Genomic DNA, 21,421 nt, shown 5'->3' with positions numbered 1-21,421 from the left:
GTTTGAAATAGGGCATGTGCTGGAAGGATATTTGAAACATGGCATGTCTGGAAGGATGTTTTGTTTGGCATGGAATAGGTGCTGGAAAAAAGTGATTTGGCTTGGCATGATTAGTTTGGATTTGGATAATCTAATGGTTGAGTTGAATCAAGATATTGCTTGATCTGGCATGAGGGTTCACTCTTCTGACAGCATGAATATAGAGCTTGTGTTATTTTTTAGGAGCATCTCGTATAGCGCATCATTATCTTCCATGTTTTGCTTGGCTTGAATCTTGGTTATTGGGGTTTTGGAATTGATGGTGGTGGTGATTGGAACGAATTTCTTCCTCAGCCCCCAAGTGCACCACAATCATCATAAAAAGATTTGATTAGCATGAGCTGCAGAAACTCTTGCAGCGTGGCCATTTAAGTATTTATATGTTTTTTTATATGTTTTTTTTTAATGTCAAAAGGATTTATAGGGTTTAGGTAAGTGGTTGTCAAGTTGTAGCAAGCAAGTGATGATGGACATGTTTATGAAAAATTCGTTGGGTTACACTCACTAATAGTGTCATATCTGCTAATTTTTTCGAAAAATAAAACAATAAAACAAAATAAACTATCAAAAAGATCGTCCCAACTTTTGAAAAAGAAAACAAGGACAGTCTCAAAAATAAAAATAAAAATATCGGAATAAAAACAACTCGACGTACGTCCTCAATTAACGAGAGTTCATAATAATTTGGATTCCGGACCCAAGAGAAGTGTGCAGGCTTGACTCGGAATAAAAGGGGTCTTTCTGAAGACATGTGTCCGACGCGATTTCTTCTCGTTCTCACTCTCAATCTCACTCTCTCTCTCTCTCTCTCTCTCTCTCTCTCTCTGTCTGTTGGCGAGCGCGTGATTCTCAGTCGCCTGAGCCATCCATTGCGGCGAACCCCGCCGTTTCCGGCATTTTCCGACAACGATCGGCTCTGTCCCTCAGGTAATCTCTCTTCAAGCTTCACTTCTCTGAATAGATATGTACTTGCGAGCTTTGTTTAAGTATCTGTGTAATTTTGAGATTTTGTGTTTAAATAATATATTTTTTTGCTGTAGCAATGTAGATCGGAGTATAATGTTCACAAAAATCTGTTTCAGTGCGTCTTGTGCTTTTAATTTCACTCTCTCTCTCTCTCTCTCTCTCTCTCTAAAACCCTTTTTGAACCTTCTCTGTCTAGAATTTTAGATCCGTCACATTTCTGTGCATGAAAACTTCGTGAAAATTTTAGGACTTTTTTATGTTTTCCTAACAACCTTCTTTTTGCACTCTGTTTTGTTTCTAAGAAAATAAGGTAAAGAAAAATAAAGTGGATCTGTGTTTTTCCTGATATTTGGTTGAGGAGGTATTTTGGTGGCAAATATTTCTGAAGAAAAGAGGGTGCCTAGTTAAAGAGTGTATGAAAAGATTGTCGGTTAAGATTCTATGTCAAAGGAAGAAAATCTGTAACTGGAAAACAAAATGTGGAATTTGTATGATCGTCCAACAGTTTTTGAGGAAAATTACTTGGCTGTTTGTCATGCATGTTGCCTTGTATATGGCATCAAAGTAGAAAAATTTCATGTTGGAGAATGAATGATGGGTGTTCTTTAACTCATTCTATCTTTTGTTAATGGGTTTTGTGATTTCAAGTTGGTAATTAGCTCTGAGGAGTTGTACAAGTAAACATTTTTATTTCTGGGAATATGTTTCGTGCATATCTTGACATTGTTATGGAATCTTGATGTGTGAAGTGGAAAAGAAACTGATCAAATGTATTATTTTTGGTTTTGTACAATTAGTCTGGCAGTTTATGTTGATTCCTGCATTTTGGTCAATGGAAAGGATTTCAAGTGTATTTGGAAAATTGTGACTTCCATGTTTAAATGAACTCTCTCTCTCACTCTCTCTCTCTCTCTCTCTCTCTCACTCACACACACACACACACACACACATTTACTCACTTTCTGTGCATCTGTTTTCCTATGTTGCCTATTAGTCTACTTCATTATGAAGTACAAAAAATGGAAGCTAAAAACCAGTTTTTCTATTTCTAGCAACAGATATGTTATATATTTTTGGGGCGTTAGAATTTTCATTTGTAACGGATTCTTACATAATTGTTTAGAAGGTGCATTAAGTTCAAGACTGGCTCAATAAATTGAATTATGTGCTTTTCTTCGAATATTTGTGATCTTGTAGCTGTATTATTTACCATATAAATGTATACTATCATCTTATGATTTGACACTTAATTTTGATATTTTAATGAAAGTGTACGAACATCATTTTGTTGTTTGTTGTGTCGTTTACCATATAAATGCATACCATCAGCTCATGATTTGACACTTAATATTGATATTTTAATGATAATGCATGTACATCATTTTGTAGTTGGTTTATGTGATCAATGAAGATTAATTATTGGTTTTTTTTTTTTTTTTTTTTGGGATTATAGTTATTTTACAAACAATAATATACAATGGCATCGTCCTGGGAAAAGAGAATATACAGCGAAGAACTTGAATTTGTGGGACGCTACAGTCTAATTTATTACCAGAAGAAGATTGAGGGCAATGCCTGTGCTCTTGTTGCCATTGGTATTTTCTCTCTCTCTCTCTCTCTCTCTCAATATCAAGTGCTCCTGTGCTAATTAATTTCTTCTTGTCTTTGGAGTTTAGTAGTTGACTTTTCTATTTGTAGTGCTGCTGATGCTGCATATCGTTTTTTCTTTATTGGGGGAAGAAACATCAGACACAGCTGGATTTGGATCCATCCTTGTCTTGTTTTAGTCCTAGTTTTAGTTTGTGTTATTGGTATGATCCTGGCCTTTTTTTTTGTTTCTTTGTTTGGGCTGTTTGCTAGTGTTTGTTTCCCTCGTAATCTTCTAATAAAATTCTCATTCTCGACCAAAAATATACTGACTCAATGCTAACTTTTATCAGTTTGTATTTGGTTTTGTTACAGCTAATGTTCTCTTGCTGATGGACAAGTTGGGCTCTACTTCATAAGCAAAAACCATGAACGACCTCAGAACCCTAGTGGCTGCACAATTGAGGATGGTATGCTTAATGATTTGCTTGCAAGCATTTTTGGTTTTATCTTTCTTTGTGTAAGTTGAAGTTGAGAATTCTTTTTCCGTTGTAGAATTATGTTGGATAGCAGCAGCATCAACAAGGGAGAATCGATGATGCTGTGATGCTAATCCCTCGACTTGATACTCGGATTGATGTCAATTTAAACTAAGGTGGTTGTTTTTGTTTATTTTAACTTTGAACTAAAAATTTATTATTTTGATTTTCAATTGTAACATACAGAATAGCTGCGGGATACGCGAATTTGACATTTTCGAGGAGCATGAAATTTTCAAGCTCTTAAGGATTCCATATTCCATGCTTAGAAAGTTCCTCCTCCCAAGGTTTGCACATTTATTTCTCTTATCTCACATAGCATCAATGAAGTAGAATTCTAGAGTTTTTGAGCGAGCTTATGTTTGACCTCTCATAACACATGTATTGATTAAATGATGATATAATCAATGTACTTTAATCATAACTAGGGTGGTCATACAAATGGGTCAAATTCAGGCATCTCTGAAACTGGAAAGGGAAAAAAAGGGGAATGCCAAGAACTTGAGGTCTTACAGAAGGCTGCACAAGTGTCTTTGGCAGAAAGCACTCTCGATTCTCTAGAAGAAAGTGAGTATTAATACCATATGAGAGTGGGATTTTGTTTGTAGATCCTTTATAAACTTGTTATGTCTGCTGCATTTAGTAAATGTTTGAAAGTATTTTGACATACAAATGTTTCTCTAATTTCCAAAAGTAATTAGAGAAAATGATTGAGAAGAAATATACCACTACAAAGTTCACCTAGCATGGATATGTTGAACTGCTAGAGACCCTTTCTAAAGAGGAGCATGGATTGTGTGTTTTCTATTGGAATGTGTGCGTTAACACTACGTTGAAGGTCAATCAATAATGAGTGAAAAAGCTAATATAAAAACACAAAACTTTCATATTTATTCTTTTCTTTATGTAGAAGTATTATTATTTTAATATCAAAAATTCTAGGCAACACTTGCATATCTCATTTAATATGTTCCATTTGCAAAAGAATGACGAGCTCTATGTTTTGGCTACAAATGAGAAGCCTCTCTTATGGTAAAAAAGCTAGATGAGGTACAACTTTACTTTATGCAATAATACTTAAACACTTTGTCACTTAAACTATTTCATTAACACTTGGTCACTTTTTTGTGATTTTTCTGTGCAATAATACTTAAACACTTTGTCACTTAAACTATTTCATTACATTTTGTAACTTTCTCTATTTAGAGAAAGTTGTTCTTAAAGTTTGAGTATTGGGCAACCTGAGATCTCAGTAGCAGTTGTTTCTTTAGATCAGTTAGATTTGACATATTTTAAGGATGCCATGCTTTGTGGCAAATTGAAGGATGTAACCCACCCAAGTAAAATGAAAATGGAGATAATAGATAAAGAAAGTCTGGAAGCTGTAATTGATTCGCTCGGGCAGGAGTTTCATTCTGATCTTATTGTTATGAATTATAGCTTCGTGAAAGAAGAAAAGGCTAGAGACAAGGTAAGAAACAACATTTTGATTTTATGATTGTTTTAGTTATTATTATTTCACTAGCGGACTCTAATGTTCTCTAACTGCTATTATGATATATGACAAACATGGATGAAAAGCTTGAAGAAAGAAGGATTCATTGGGATTTTGTTTGTAGATCCTTTATAAACTTGTTAGAATGAATCCTTCTTTCTTCACTTGAAGCTTGAAGAAAGAATGAATCCTTCTTTCTTCAAGCTTTTCATCCATGTTTGCCATATATCATAATAGTAGTTAGAGAACATTAGAGTCCGCATAGTGAAATAGTAATAACTAAAACAATCATAAAATCAAAATGTTGTTTCTTACCTTGTCTCTAGCCTTTTCTTCTTTCACGAAGCTATAATTCATAACAATAAGATCAGAATGAAACTCCTGCCCGAGCGAGTCAATTACAGCTTCCAGACTTTCTTTATCCATTATCTCCATTTTCATTTTACTTGGGTGAGTTACATCCTTCAATTTGCCACAAAGCATGGCATCCTTAAAATATGTCAAATCTAACTAGTCTAAAGAAACAACTGCTACTGAGATCTCAGGTTGCCCAATACTCAGACTTTAAGAACAACTTTCTCTAAATAGAGAAAGTTACAAAATGTAATGAAATAGTTTAAGTGACAAAGTGTTTAAATATTATTGCACAGAAAAATCACAAAAAAGTGACCAAGTGTTAATGTATTAATTGACAAAGTGTTTAAGTATTATTGCATAAAGTAAAGTTGTACCTCATCTAGCTTTTTTACCATAAGAGAGGCTTCTCATTTGTAGCCAAAACATAGAGCTCGTCATTCTTTTGCAAATGGAACATATTAAATGAGATATGCAAGTGTTGCCTAGAATTTTTGATATTAAAATAATAATACTTCTACATAAAGAAAAGAATAAATATGAAAGTTTTGTGTTTTTATATTAGTTTTTTCACTCATTATTGATTGATCTTAAACGTAGTGTTAACGCACACATTCCAATAGAAAACACACAATCCATGCTCCTCTTTAGAAAGGGTCTCTAGCAGTTCAACATATCCATGCTGGGTGAACTTTGTAGTGGTATATTTCTTCTCAATCATTTTCTCTAATTACTTTTGGAAATTAGAGAAACATTTGTATGTCAAAATACTTTCAAACATTTGTATGTCAAAATACTTTCAAACATTTACTAAATGTAGCAGACATAACAAGTTTATAAAGGATCTACAAACAAAATCCCACTCTCATCTGGTATTAGTACTAACTTTCTTCTAGAGAATCGAGAGTGCTTTCTGCCAAAGACACTTGTGCAGCCTTCTGTAAGACCTCAAGTTCTTGGCATTCCCCTTTTTTTCCCTTTTCAGTTTTAGAGATGCCTGAATTTGACCCATTTGTATGACCACCCTAGTTATGATTAAAGTACATTGATTATGTCATCATTTAATCAATACATGTGTTATGAGAGGTCAAACATAAGCTCGCTCAAAAACGCTAGAATTCTACTTTATTGATGCTATGTGAGATAAGAGAAATAAATGTGCAAACATTGGGAGGTGGAACTTTCTAAGCATGGAATATGGAATCCTTAAGGGCTTGAAAATTTCATGCTCCTCGAAAATGTCAAATTCGTGTATCCCGCAGCTATTCTGTATGTTACAATTGAAAATCAAAATAATAAATTTTTAGTTCAAACTTAAAATAAACAAAAACAACCACCTTAGTTTAAATTGACATCAATCCGAGTATCAAGTCGAGGGATTAGCATCACAGCATCATCGATTCTCCCTTGTTGATGCTGCTGCTATCCAACATAATTCTACAACGGAAAAAGAATTCTCAACTTCAACTTACACAAAGAAAGATAAAACCAAAAATGCTTGCAAGCAAATCATTAAGCATACCATCCTCAATTGTGCAGCCACGAGGGTTCTGAGGTCGTTCATGGTGTTTGCTTTTGAAGTAGAGCCCAACTTATCCATCAGCGAGAGAACATTAGCTGTAACAAAACCAAATACAAACTAAAACTGTTTTGGAGAGTACTAACAATTTATCTATAATATTATTAGGCGTTTTGTTCTGTTATGGATAAATACAAGTTATATTATGTTTGGTGCTCAGTTGGATACTGTTGATTGGGCTCCATTTGCTTTTGACACCATTATGACCTCCACAATTATCCACTTTTTTTTCTTTTTCCATAAATTGTTGAATTTTTAAGAAGAAAACTATGGTGCCTTCATCAATTGGATCATCGCTAAGGAAGGTTATCTTGTTGATTGGGAGCGTTGAACCACCTACAACCAAGAACCATAGAAATTGATGTTTCTCTGTTATCAATAACTCAACCCAATAATAGAAATCTAATTTTTGAACCTCTATTATCAGATTCACCAAATTCTACTAGGTTTTTGGGTGTAGGAGCACCTTTCGATTTCTTTCAATCATAGTCCATCCCCAAATCTTCTCAACACACCCAACCCTAAATCTGGACCATGAGCAGCCCTAAACCCTACCCCCACGCCCACACCCAGAGTCCACCAAATCTGTCAATCTGTGTAGCAAATAATTTCTCACACAATTGAAGATATTGAACAACACATACTTGAAACTAAGATGGGTAGCAATCAAAATTGAAAGGGAACCAAAATTGTGAGAATTTGTGGTTGGAGATGAAGGGATTTGATTGAGTTGTCTATGGCACAACAAATTATTTCGATCATTAGGGGCTGGAGGAAGAGTCAACCTGTTGGGTTTATAGGCTAGTCAGAATAGTCATCAGTTGCTAATCAACTTGAGAGAGAGAGAGAGTGTGTGTGTGTGTGTTCTTTCTTTCCCTAATCTTATAATTAAGTATGTATTATTTAAACCGGAGTATGTGGATTGTATTAGTTAGTCAGGTGAGGAGAGTACCAAGGGCCCATTTGATACACCGTATTAGACTCTGGATAGGAGTAAATAGTCCATGTTATGTTGGTGTCAACTTATATTATTTAATTACCTGACTATTTTAATCGGGTTGGATTTTTAATACTCTCCTTATCTAACTAATTAATTCAACTCACACACTCCAGTTTAGATAATACACGCTTAGTTATAAGACTACGGAAAATAACACGCGTTCTACCATGAAAAATTAAACGCTCTTTTCATTCTTCTCCCTAGGGTTCTCTGCTATCTTCTCAATAGGTTATTCTCATCAATCTTCTCCAGGTATCCATCTCTCACTCCTATTTTTCATATTCTTTCCAACAGGAATTACGCATTAAATCCCGGGAATTAGGGTTTTGTTTCTAACTTAAAGTTCGTGTTCGAAATACAATTTTTAACATATCTCGATATTTCTTCAATAGGTGCTCAGGCTCTGGCTAGCGAGCAGGCGAGACCCCCATCTGGCAGTACCAGCCTGGACTTTCTGTGAGTGGGCTTTGTTTTAAATAAGAATTGTTTTAAAGTTTAAATTTCATGCATAAAAAAGTATTTTTAAACTTATATTTGTTTTTACTTGGATATGGGAAATGTTGGAAATTTATGCATGTTTGCATGCGGGAATTATAAGGGTTTTTTTGGCACTGTATGGGAGTAAGAAGGAATTGAAGTATTCATTTGTGCATGTGATATATATATGTATATTAATATATATATATATATATTACTTGAAACCAAGTCAGTTGAAATTAAGCTGATAAAGGATCGTGATCATCCTGAGATCAGTCTTTATCATTCCTTGTATATTCATCAAATCATAAGCCGAGAATCCTTCAGTAGTCGCCCTTATGAGTTAAAGGTCCTTCAGTCAAAATTGCAATATAATTATTCTGATTATATTGATGCTTGGTATACTATTTTTCTTCACCAATCTGAAGATTTTAGTCATTCCTGGTTTATCAATTTTGACAATAAGTTCATATGCTCTTTCCCATATTGGTTCCTCCACTGGTGGGAAAAACATGGCCCAGTTGACGAAATCTTGCCCATTTCAGTCCATGAGTTAATCCGCCATTACACCAAAATCGCCAAGTTCTCCAAAGTTAATTTATTTTTCCCAAAATAGTTGCTTTTTATTGCTAGATATAAGGTTCCATGGATCCTCAAATGGTCCTACAGAATCACTAAGGATGCCAGAATCTTTGCCCGCCAATTTTCAGTCAAATGGTGGGACAAATTTGAAGTTCAACGAATTGCCAAATATGTCTACAATGATCTCCCTGCTGAGCCCCAGGCAACTTCTCTCGCTGGTTCTGTCCGATCTTCCCTCTCAGTCGAAGGAAAGTCCAAATCAGAACTCTAAGAAATTGCCCGCCAGTTGATCATTCAAGCCTCCCAGATGGATGATGATTTAAAGGTCCTTCAGTCAAAATTGCAATATAATTATTCTGATTATATTGATGCTTGGTATACTATTTTTCTTCTCCAATCTGAAGATTTTAGTCATTCCTGGTTTATCAATTTTGACAATAAGTTCAGATGCTCTTTCCCATATTGGTTCCTCCACTGGTGGGAAAAACATGGCCCAGTTGACGAAATCCTGCCCATTTCAGTCCATGAGTTAATCCGCCATTACACCAAAATCGCCAAGTTCTCCAAAGTTAATTTATTTTTTCCAAAACAGTTGCTTTTTATTGCTAGATATAAGGTTCCATGGATCCTCAAATGGTCCTACAGAATCACTAAGGATGCCAGAATCTTTGCCCGCCAATTTTCAGTCAAATGGTGGGACAAATTTAAAGTTCAACGAATTGCCAAATATGTCTACAATGATCTCCCTGCTGAGCCCCAGGCAACTTCTCCCACTGGTTCTGTCCGATCTTCCCTCTCAGTCGAAGGAAAGTCCAAATCAAAACTCTAAGAAATTGCCCTCCAGTTGATCATTCAAGCCTCCCAGATGGATGATGATGATGAGGACAATGACTCTCCTGCATCATCCAGCAGCGCCCATGCAGAATCTTGTCAAGCCCAAATCATGGTATGAAGATAGTCAAGACCCCTATGATGCCTACGATTTGCACTCTGACTAGGTCCTGCAGACAAAAGTTAAAAGTTGCTATAATTTCCGCTGATCATTGCATCTGACCTTTGCTTTTCGCCGAAAGTTGCCATCATTTCAACCTACCTGAATGAAGACAAAATTGAAAGTTTAATCAATTGCCAAATTGCTTCAGCCGCCAACATCATAATTGCTTCAGAGCATCTGATTTTTACTTTCCGCCGAAAGTTGAAAGTTGAAAGTTGAATCAGGTTGCATGTGACTTCACTGCAGCAACCAACCACAGTTAGTTTACCATAGTTGAATGAACCTTAGTTAATTTTCTCTTTATAAGCAGGCTTCGGCCTCAGTTGTAATCAGAATGTAATTTTCCTTTTCTTCAGTTTTAAAGATTCTCTCTGATACATCCTTCGGAGAAATCATCCTTGTAAATAGCGTGCAGTTGTGTTTGAAGTTGCAGTAGCAATCTTTGTGAGTATAAATAAAAGTTGTTATTTTCAAATTATCTATTTTCTGAAAAGCATTATTTTGATGCATTATCATTATTTTGTTGCATTAGTCTGAAAGTTGTTTAGGTTGCATTCAATCTGAATACTATTTGTTCTTCTCTGTTTATATTCAGCCAGTTCTTCACTTCTTCTCTGTTGTTTCCCCTTTTCCTGGTATCAGAGCCGTAAGTGTTACGGTCTTTGTCTAAGTCTGCTACTCATCCCCGCCCAAGTGGCTGGTTTAAGCATCTGAGTAGAAGGTTTCATTTCCCCTTTTCCTGGTGTGGTTGGTTGCTGCAGTGAAGTCACATGCAACCTGATTCAACTTTCAACTTTCGGCGGAAAGTAAAAAGCAGATGCTCTGAAGCAATAATGATGTTGGCGGCTGAAGCAATTTGGGGATTGATTAAACTTTCAATTTTGTCTTCATTCAGGTAGGTTGAACTGATGGCAACTTTCGGCGAAAAGCAAAGGGCATATGCAATGATCAGCGGAAATTATAGCAACTTTTGACTTTTGTCTGCAGGACCTAGTCAGAGTGCAAATCGTAGGCATCATAGGGGTCTTGACTATCTTCATACCATGATTTGGGCTTGACAGGATTTTGCATGGGCTGGCAGCTGGACGATGCAGGAGAGTCATTGTCCTCATCATCATCATCCATCTGGGAGGCTTGAATGATCAACTGGCGGGCAATTTCTTGGAGTTCTGATTTGGACTTTCCTTCGACTGAGAGGGAAGATCGGACAGAACTAGTGGGAGAAGTTGCCTGGGGCTCAGCAGGGAGATCATTGTAGACATATTTGGCAATTCGTTGAACTTCAAATTTGTCCCACCATTTGACTGAAAATTGGCGGGCAAAGATTCTGGCATCCTTAGTGATTCTGTAGGACCATTTGAGGATCCATGAAACCTTATATCTAGCAATAAAAAGCAACTGTTTTGGGAAAAATAAATTAACTTTGGAGAACTTGGCGATTTTGGTGTAATGGCGGATTAACTCATGGACTGAAATGGGCAGGATTTCGTCAACTTGGCCATGTTTTTCCCACCAGTGGAGGAACCAATATGGGAAAGAGCATATGAACTTATTGTCAAAATTGATAAACCAGGAATGACTAAAATCTTCAGATTGGTGAAGAAAAATAGTATACCAAGCATCAATATAATCAGAATAATTATACTGCATTTTTGACTGAAGGACCTTTAACTCATAAGGGCGACTACTGAAGGATAGACTCATAAGGACCTTTAACATTTGTCAGTACAACCGTATTGGACTTCAGGAGAACTGGGTTGTGAATCTGAAGACTGGATAGACTCAGATTCTGAACTGGGTACTATTGTTTCAATAGAGCTTGTTTCAGAGTCTCGCAACTCTAAAACCTGTATCAACTTTTCTTTATCTTCTTCTGTGATCTGTAATTGTCTAATAACATCTTTTACTTTGCATTCAGAAGCATAATGACCGAACTTTTGACATTTAAAACATTTGACTTTGCTTTTATCTTTCTTAGGGCGACTCTTCTGGCGATTTGGGTGTTTCGACCAATTCTTTTTGGGGGAGAACTTTCTTTTCTTATAAAATTCATTTTTTCGAAAAAATTGTTTCTTCAGATAATGACCTTTTCTAAGATGACTAGGCTTATTTTTCCTGGAAGGAGGGACACTGGTAAGAATATATTGTTCACAGAAATTTCCTAATTCGTATTTGGCAGACTTCCTATCAGACTGGATTTGTCTATTGATTTTAAAGTCTATACACATTTTCATACCGGCTTGATTAATCGTGCTTATAATATTTCCATACGTCAAATTATTCCAATCTATTTGACCTTGTTCATTACTCAGAGTTGTGTGTATTTTGTGAGCAAACAAATTTGGCAAACCATTAATGAACTTTTCTTTCCAGAAGGGTTGGTTACTATCGTCTCTAAGCATGACTCTGGATAAAAAGACATCTTTGTACCATCTGAAATCAGACAACTTCGGACATCTAAGATTACTCAACTAATCATGTATCCTAGCAGTGGTATTACTAGGAGTTCCAATGAAATGTTCAATTATAGTGTAAAACAGAGTGTTGACACCGTCTTCTATACCTTGACCTATTTGTTCGTCAAATATAGGGAGACCGTCTTCATTAAGTTTTACAGCATATGTGAATCGATTTTTAGACTCAGGGGTAAGATGTTTATCCCACCAATATCTGAGAGTTCCAATCCATGACCAGCTCAGTAATCTCAGATGCCCCAAATTAAGTGATTTTAGATGGTATAAAGATGTCTTTTATTTCTAGAGTTATGTTAAGAAATGATAGTAATCAACCATTATGGAAAGAAAAATTCATTAATGGTCTTCCCAATTTGTTTGCTTATAAGATTCGAACAGTTTTAAGCAACGACCAAGGCCATATAAATTTCGATAATCTAACTTATGGTAATATAATTAGTACGATTAACCAAGCAGGCATGGAAATGTGCATTGATTTAAAAAGAGGAAGACAAATACAGTCACATAGAAAGTCAGCCAAATATGAAATAGGAGATTTTTGTGAACAATACGGTTTTGTATCTATTCCTCCCTCTAGAAAGGTCAAGACTGGGAATAATGACCGACAAACTAGTAAAAATAGGCATTATTCATGTAGGAAACAATCCTTTAGACATAATGATGAATTTTATGGTAAGAGAAATTTAACCCTCGAAAATTTTGGTCAAAAACACCCAAAAAAGACAAGAAAAGTAACTTTAAGAAAAATACAGACAAAAGAAAAGTTGAGTGCTAGAAATGTTAGAAATTTGGTCACTATGCTAATGAATGCAAAGTAAAAGACACAATAAAGCAGTTAAAGATTTCAGAAGAAGACAAAGCCCAGTTGATCAAAGTTTTAGAATTAAAAAGTTCTGAGTCTAGTGAAATTACAGAAGACTATAGATCCTCAAACTCTCAGTCAAGCTCTCCAAAAATTCAGTTTAGGTGTAATGATAAATGTTGTAATACCTTAACCAAGTCAATAAGTGTGCTCAAGAAACATGAAGAACAAGACGAGTTATTAATAGATCTAATTAGTAAGGTTGACAATCCAGAATTGAAATATGAATATCTAAGAAAATTGTGAAAAGTTATAGGAGAAGAAGACGCAAATCAAAGTAATTTCCCAAAATAAGCGTAAACACAACTTCATAAAGATTTAATAGAAAGAGAGAAGTTACTTTACAAGATTTACAATTGGAAGTAAAAACAGTCAAAAAGGAGATAATAGAATTATGACAAATAAGTCATAAATTACGAAATGAAAATTTTGAAATTAAACAGGATTTAATTAATTTAATGGAAAGAAGAAATTCCAATTCTAGGAGTCAATCTAAAAGTCAAGCAAATTCAGATGATGAACCCTCAAGTGTATACAAGAAGGTTTAATCCCCACCAAATATTACAAAAAGTCAAAAGAAACGTTAGGCACGGCCTCTGGGAAACCACTTCATTTAGACTACGAAATTTCAAAAGCCCATGTTTGTCAAAATAAGATCTATTTTAAAACTTCTTTCGTATTAATTAAAAATATTACAGATAAAGTCATCCTCGGTCTACCCTTCATAGCTCTCCTGTACCCCTTTCGAGTAGATTACGATAGTGTCACATCCACTCATATGGGAGAGGAAGTCAAGTTTGAATTTTTAACTAAACTTGAGTTGCATAATTTAAAAGATCTGCAGAAAAATGCAATTTCGAAAACATTGAAGATAATCCAGAATAAAAATAAACAACCAGATTTTCTTAAAGAAGAAGCCAAATTCAAAAGAATTGAACAACTTAATAATCTGTCTTTACAGTCACAGATTCAGAGATTTGAAGAAAAGTTAAAACAAGAAGTTTGTTATGATCTTCTCAATGCCTTTTGGCACAGGAAACAACACGTAGTCAGTCTCCCCTATGTAAAAGCCTTTTATGAAAAAATTATTCCTACTAAGGCCAGGCCAATTCAAATGAGTCAGGAAATTATGGAATTTTGTAAAAAAGAAATTGTATAATTACTTCAAAATGGGATAATCTGTAAAAGCAAGTCACCTTGGTCCTGTCTAGCTTTTTATTTTTAGAAAAATGCTGAATTAGAAGGAGAAGCCCCAAGATTAGTCATTAATTATAAACTCCTTAATACGGTATTAGAATGGATTAGATATTCGATCCCCAGTAAGGGAGATTTAATCAATAGATTAGATAAAGCAGTCATTTTCTCTAAATTTGATATGAAGAGTGGATTTTGGAAAATTCAAATCCAAGAGTCAGACAAATATAAAATTACTTTTGTTACCCCATTTGTTGACTATGAATGGAATGTCATGCATTTTGGTCTAAACAATGCGCCTAGCGAATTCCGGAATATAATGAATGAAATATTCAACCAATTCAATGATTTCTCCATAGTTTATATTGATGATGTCCTTATTTTCTTCCAGTCAATAGAACAATATTGGAAACACCTGTATAAATTCCTTCAAATAGTCAAGAAAAATGGTTTAGTTATTTCAGCCAAAAAAATCAAGCTATTCCAAACCAATATTAGATTTCTTGGATTTAATATATGTCAGTCACAAATCAGCCCAATTGATCGAGTCATTCAGTTTGCCGATAAATTCCCGGATCAAATTCTTGATAAAAGTCAATTTCAAAGGTTCCTAGGATCTCTTAACTATGTCTCTGATTTTTATCAGAATCTGCGAAAGCAATGTATACCCTTATTTGATAGACTCCAAAGTAATCCTCCTCCATGGACCTCTACTCATACAGAAATTGTTAAACAAATCAAAATCCATGTCAAAACACTACCCTGTCTTGGCATTCCTTTAGCCAATTCCTTCAAAATAGTTGAAACTGAGACCCCAGAAAATGGATATAGAGGTATCCTAAAATAGAAAGTCAATCCAAATCAAACAGAGCAAATCTTCGATTCCATTATGGAATTTGGACACAGTCACAAAGTAATTATAGTACTATGAGAAAAGAAATTTTATATGTAGTATTCTGCATTTCAAAATTCCAAGATGACCTAATAAATCAAAATTTTTTAGTCATAGTTGACTGTAAATGTGCAAAACATGTTTTAGAAAAGAGTGTTGCTAAATGAACCCTAAAATTAACTGAGTACACCCAATGATTTAAGAACACCATAATATTTTAATTCAAATATAAAATTAACTAAGTACACCTTATAAAACTACCAAAAATACCCATAATACACCCTAATACTTGTAGCATTATTTTATAGTTGAATTTCAGCTTTATTTTTTTAATAGTGTTTATAAATCTTTGACGTTTCATATGAATTTATGCTTCTACTAAAATTGTTAACACTTTTTTTACAATTCTAAGTTCTTGCAATCACCACCTCTTTTGTTAAAAACATAATAGGACAAGCAATCTCTTGATTAGGGTTGAATATGGTTAGTATGGTATACTTATTAAAATTATATTTGTTTCATAATTCCATATATCTTTTTTGGTCATTTTATATTAGGGTAAATCAGTAATTTAATATATACTTTTATAGTAGGGTGTACTTAATTAATTTAATGGGTTCGTTTAGCAGCACTCTTTAGAAAATTATGTTCAAAATATTACATCAAAACAGATTTTTGTACTTTGGCAAGCTATTTTAAGCATTTTTTTATTTTGATATTGAATATTTGAGAGGTAGTGAAAATTCTATCCCAGATTTCCTTACTAGAGAATTTCTTCAGGAAAAACAATGGTAGAAAAAGAATTAAAAAAAGCAACGCAAGCAATCAGTCAGACAACTCACAGCTTCAATGATCCCAGTCAAAATAGAGCAACCTTCCCAAGTAATCCCTCATCCTGGATATTCATCTATTCAAATATCAAATAGGTTTACTACTTTAGGATCTACAGTCAGTAACATTCGTCCCAATTATCAGTTAGCTCTTATTTCTAGTTATGATCCATTTCAAGTCTTGACCCTCTCACCATCCTGTTCCCCAATTAGTCATAAAAAATCCTCTCCTTATTTCCCAAAAAGCGGTCACACCCTCTTTCTCATTGAACCATGCTTTAATCACTTGTCTAGCGCAGTCAAAATAGCCAAAGCCTATTTTCCCCCTAATTTCCATTACATACCCCCATACCCTTCTAAGTCACTTAAATATTATTGAGATATTCTTCTCGAAACCCATACCTTAGAAATTAGACCAATCAAAGATAGAAATGACCCGAATATCATTCTCTATCACTCCATGTATATTCAAAAAATTCTCAGTCAAACTGAATAGGTGAATACCCTTACTCTCTTAAGACACTTAACTCTAGCTTCAACATAATTACTACGATTACATTGAAGCATGACACATTATTTTCCTCCACCAAACTGAGGATTTTAGTCATTCATGGTTTATCAACTTTGATTTCCTGGTGGGAAAAGCATGGTCCAACCCTTGAAATTCTTCCCCCCCCCAACCTTAAAGAGTCAGTCATGTACTTTTCCAGTAAATACAAATTTAAAGAAGAAAAATCAGTTTTTCCCAAAACTTTTAATTTTCATAGCCAAATACAAAGTCCCTTGGATTTTAAAATGGTCTTATGAAGTCAATTGGGAATCCCGTATCATCTGTAGGCAGATCTCCATCAAATGGTGGGACAAGTTCAAGTCAGAAAGAATTGTTGACCAGGTCAATACTGAATTCCCTCCAGTCAAGATCCCTCAGTCAAAGCCTTCTTGCTCCGGCACATCTCATTCTTCCTCCTAATTGAAGGAAGATCCAAGTCAAAAATAAAAAAATTGGCCAGACAATTAATGATTCAAGCCTCCCACCCAGATGGATGATGATGAAGATGCTTCCCCAAGGTCTCAATCCACTCAACCCTCCTCTTCCAGTTAGACACAAAATCGATCAATTAGTCAAAAAGATTCCACGCAGAAATTAAGATGGGCCGACTACCCTGACAGTCAAGACCCCTATGATTTGAATGAAGATGAAAATAAAGTAAATATAAAAGCTAGAATAATGTCCTCAAGCCCCGTGCCTCTACAGTCAATATTCCTCGACAGTCAAGCCCCGTGATAAAAAATATGGAATATTAGGGTTTAGAATATTTAATTGTTTGGCCACAGGGCTTGACTGTCGGGGAATATTGACTGTAGAGGCATGAGGCTTGAGGACATTATTCTAGCTTTTATATTTACTTTATTTTAGTCTTCATTCAAATCTCTGGGTTCTTGACTGTCAGTGTAGTCGGCCCATCTTAATTTTTGCGTGGAATCTTTTTGATTGATTGATGGATTTTGCGTCTAACTGGAAGAGGAGGCTTGAGTGGATTGAGACCTTGGGGAAGCATCTTCATCATCATCCATCTGGGTGGGAGGCTTGAATCATTAATTGTCTGGCCAATTTTTTTATTTCTGACTTGGATCTTCCTTCAATTTGGAGGGAAGAATGAGATGTGCCGCAGCAAGAAGGCTTTGACTGAGGATCTTGACTGGAGGGAATTCAATATTGACCTGATCAACAATTCTTTCTGACTTGAACTTGTCCCACCATTTGATGGAGATCTGCCTAAAGAGGATACGGGATTACTAGTTGACTTGATAGGACCATTTTAAAATCCATGAGACTTTGTATTTGGCTATGAAAATTAAAAGTTCTGGGAAAAACTGATTTTTCTTCTTTAAATTTGTATTTATTGGAAAAGTACATGACTGACTCTTTAAGGTTGGGGGGAAGAATTTCAAGGGTTGGACCATGCTTTTCCCACTAGCAAATCAAAGTTGATAAACCATGAATGACTAAAATCCTCAGTTTGGTGGAGGAGAATAATGTGCCATGCTTCAATGTAATCATAGTAATTATATTGAAGACTGGAGTTAAGTGTCTTAAGAGAGTAAGGGTGTTCACCCAATTCAGTTTCACTAAGAATTTTTGATTATACATGGAGTGGTAGAGAATGATATTCGAGTCATTTCTATCTTTGATTGGTCTAATTTCTAAGGTTTGGGTTTCGAGAAGAATATCTCAATAATATTTAAGTGACATAGAAGGGTATGGGGGTATGTAATGGAAATTATGGGGAAAATAGGTTTTGGCTATTTTGACTGGGCTAGATAAGTGATTAAAGCATGGTTCAATGAGAAAAAGGGTGTGACTACTTTTTGGGAAATAAGGAGAGGATTTTTCTGACTATTTGGGGAACAGGATGGTGAGGGGGTCAAGACTTGAAATGGATCATAACTGGAAATAAGAGCTGACTGATAATTGGGACGAATGTTACTGACTATAGATCCTAAAGTAGTAAACCTATTGAATAAATGAATATCCTGGATGAGGGATGACTTGGAAAGGTTGTTCTGTTTTAACTGGGATCATTGAAGCTGGGAGTTGTCTGGCTGATTGCTTGCCTTGCTTTTTTGATTCTTTTTCTACCATTGTTTTTTTCCTGAAGAAATTCTCTGGTAAGGAAATCTGGGATAGAATTTTCACTACCTCTCAAATATTCAATATCAGAATAAAAAATGCTTAAAATAGCATGCCAACGTGCAAAAATCTGTTTTGATGCAATATTTTGAACATCCTTTTCTAAAACATGTTTTGCACTTTTACAGTCAACTCTGACTAAATTTTTTTGATTTAGTAGGTCATCTTGGAATTTTGAAATGTATAATACTATAGATAAAATTTCTTTTTTAATAGTATATAATTATGTTGTGACTGTGTCCAAATTCCAGAATGGAATCGAACGATTTGCTCTGTTTAATTTGGATTGACTTTCTGTTTTAGGATACCTCCATAACCATTTTCTGAGCCGTCAGTTTCAACTATTTTGAAGGAATTGGCTGAAGGAAAACCAAGATAGGGTAGTGTTTTGACATGGATTTTGATTTGTTTAACAATTTCTGTATGAGTAGAGGTCCATGGAGGATGGTTACTTTGGAGTCTATCAAATAAGGGTTTACATTGCTTCTGCAGATTCTGATAAAAATCAGAGAGATAGTTAAGAGATCCTAGAAACCTTTGAAGTTGACTTTTATCAAGAATTTGATCCGGGAATTTATTGGCAAATTGAATGACTTGATCCATTGGGCTGATTTGTGACTGACATATATTAAATCCAAGAAATTTAATATTGGTTTGGAAAAGCTTGATGTTTTTGGCTGAGATAACTAAACTATTTTTCTTGACTATGTGAAGGAATTTATACAGGTGTTTCCAATGTTGTTCTATTGACTGGAAGTAAATAAGGACATCATCAATATAAACTATGGAGAAATCACTGAATGTGTTGAATATTTCATTCATTATATTCTGGAATTCACTAGGTGCGTTGTTTAGACCAAAAGGCATGACATTCCATTCACAGTGACCAAATGGGGTAAGAAAAGCAGTTTTATATTTGACTCTTGGATTTGGAGTTGCCAAAATCCACTCTTCATATCAAATTTAGAGAAAATGACTGCTTTATCTAATCTATTGATTAAATCTCTCATATTGGGGATCGGATATCTAATCCATTCGAATACCGTATTAAGGGGTTTATAATTAATGACTAATCTTAGGGCCCCTCTTTCTAATTCAACATTTTTCTGAACATAAAAAGCTAGACAGGACCAAGGTGACTTGCTTTTATGAATTATCCCTTTTTGAAGTAATTCTACAATTTTTGTTTTTTACCTGATCTTCAGTTTCTAGTCCGAAGTCAATAATGAAGAAAATCCTTATACTACAGGAATTTGAGGAATTTTCTATTAAATGGTACAAAATTCTACATCGACAAGCAACAAGAAAAAAAGAAACAAATGATCTAACACTTCATTTCGATACTGATGGTGAAATTGCATTGCTGTGTCAGAAGAAGGATAGCTATACTGATTCGGTATACTCTAAAGACTCCCTTGGTACAATATTGACGATCTCACAAAGATTTTTTTTCAGTGAATTTCCATTTACTGATTTCATCTTTTACGGAATCGCCCCCCCCCCCCCCTGACTGTACAAGAATATGCGGAGCTCAGCATGTCTGGAAGCACGGGAGACCGTTCTTTTGCTGATATTATTACCAGTATTCGATACTGGGTCATTCATAGCATTACTATACCTTCCTTATTTATTGCGGGTTGGTTATTCGTCAGCACGGGTTTAGCTTACGATGTATTTGGAAGCCCTCGTCCAAACGAGGATTTTACAGAAAGCCGACAAGGAATTTCATTAATAACTGGCCGTTTTGATCCTTTGGAACAACTCGATGAATTTAGTAGATCTTTTTAGGAGGCCCCAATGACTATAGATAGAACCTATCCAATTTTTACAGTGCGATGGTTGGCTGTTCACGGACTAGCTGTACCTACCGTTTCTTTTTTAGGGTCAATATCAGCAATGCAGTTCATCCAACGATAAACCTAATCCGAATCATAGAGCTACGACACAATCAAACCCGAACGAACAAAGTGTTGAATTGAATCGTACCAGTCTCTACTGGGGGTTATTACTCATTTTTGTACTTGCTGTTTTATTTTCCAATTATTTCTTTAATTAAAAAAAAGAATATAAGAATTCTCTTATCCCATTCGGAAAGATATCATCTCATAATTATCTATGGCTGTTTATGTCTCGAGCATGACCACTTGATAAAATGTGGAGGAAAGTAGGACAAATGGCCGATACTACTGGAAGGATTCCTCTTTGGATAATAGGTACTGTAGCGGGTATTCTTGTGATCGGTTTAATCGGTATTTTCTTTTATGGTTCCTATTCTGGATTAGGTTCATCCCTGTAATAATCGGATGAACTGAGTTGTAGACATGAAAGCATAAGAACTCAACGGGATCCCCCTCGAATCAGACAAGGAAAGAGGGGGTAGGTCCCGTTGAGTTCTTAATAATCATAATATTTTTTTATAGATGTTTCAAAAACCTCCACTTTTTCTGATAATGTTTTTGAAAAATTAACTTCGTTAAGGGATTCAGAACATCTGTTACTCAATAGTATCTGTCAATACTTAAAACGAAGAAGGAATCACTCTATTTACTCTTTTTGGATGACTCACAATTATATATACTATATATTTCTATCGATCAGATATCATGCAAACCCTTTCTATACTAATAGCATAGAACCTTACTCTATTTAATCTAACAAATATTTAATCTAATAAAAGTTAAAAATTTTTTTTTTTTGAAATTGAAGAAGTTCTATTTGCTCAATAAACTTACCTATATTTATTTTTGTTTGTCCACTACCACTATTTACGTAATAAATCTAAAAAAGATTATGATAAACCTATAAAAAAATTTAAACTAAAAATAGAAATTTTTTACGAACGGGATCAAGAATTATTATTAATTC

At 34.8% G+C, this 21,421-nt stretch overlaps 1 protein-coding gene across 16 annotated transcripts; it reads left to right on the top strand.

The window, feature by feature from the left end:
* The first annotated feature begins 712 nt into the window (after nt 1-712).
* LOC117624122 lies at nt 713-12,338 on the top strand. 16 transcript variants are annotated; one of them, XM_034355260.1, is made up of 7 exons: nt 713-966; nt 2,459-2,600; nt 2,682-2,816; nt 7,764-7,811; nt 7,952-8,015; nt 11,591-11,745; nt 11,986-12,338. In XM_034355260.1, exons 2-7 carry the CDS (start codon nt 2,483-2,485, stop codon nt 12,024-12,026), a joined length of 561 nt encoding a protein of 186 aa, XP_034211151.1. In that variant the 5' UTR covers nt 713-966; nt 2,459-2,482; the 3' UTR covers nt 12,027-12,338. The 16 variants fall into 16 exon arrangements, 2 of the variants coding, with proteins under 2 accessions (XP_034211151.1, XP_034211152.1); XR_004585292.1 differs by lacking the exons at nt 7,764-7,811; nt 7,952-8,015; nt 11,591-11,745; nt 11,986-12,338 and adding exons at nt 2,968-3,062; nt 3,148-3,247; nt 3,318-6,774 and having other exon boundaries at nt 2,704-2,816; XM_034355261.1 differs by lacking the exon at nt 2,682-2,816.
* The last annotated feature ends 9,083 nt before the right edge of the window (nt 12,339-21,421 follow it).

The sequence above is a fragment of the Prunus dulcis genome, chromosome 4, assembly GCF_902201215.1.
Source record: "Prunus dulcis chromosome 4, ALMONDv2, whole genome shotgun sequence".
Taxonomy (NCBI): domain Eukaryota; kingdom Viridiplantae; phylum Streptophyta; class Magnoliopsida; order Rosales; family Rosaceae; genus Prunus; species Prunus dulcis.
This window is presented reverse-complemented; position numbering and strand designations above follow the sequence as displayed.

What these genes read in the sequence shown, in the direction of transcription:
- LOC117624122 (XM_034355260.1), top strand. Translation starts at nt 2,483, where the DNA reads ATGGCATCGTCCTGGGAAAAGAGAATATACAGCGAAGAACTTGAATTT. An exon ending in CTGTGCTCTTGTTGCCATTG is followed by an intron (nt 2,601 to 2,681) that starts GTATTTTCTCTC and finishes TTTGGAGTTTAG; the next exon opens with TAGTTGACTTTTCTATTTGT. An exon ending in AGTACCAGCCTGGACTTTCT is followed by an intron (nt 8,016 to 11,590) that starts GTGAGTGGGCTT and finishes TATCTTTCTTAG; the next exon opens with GGCGACTCTTCTGGCGATTT.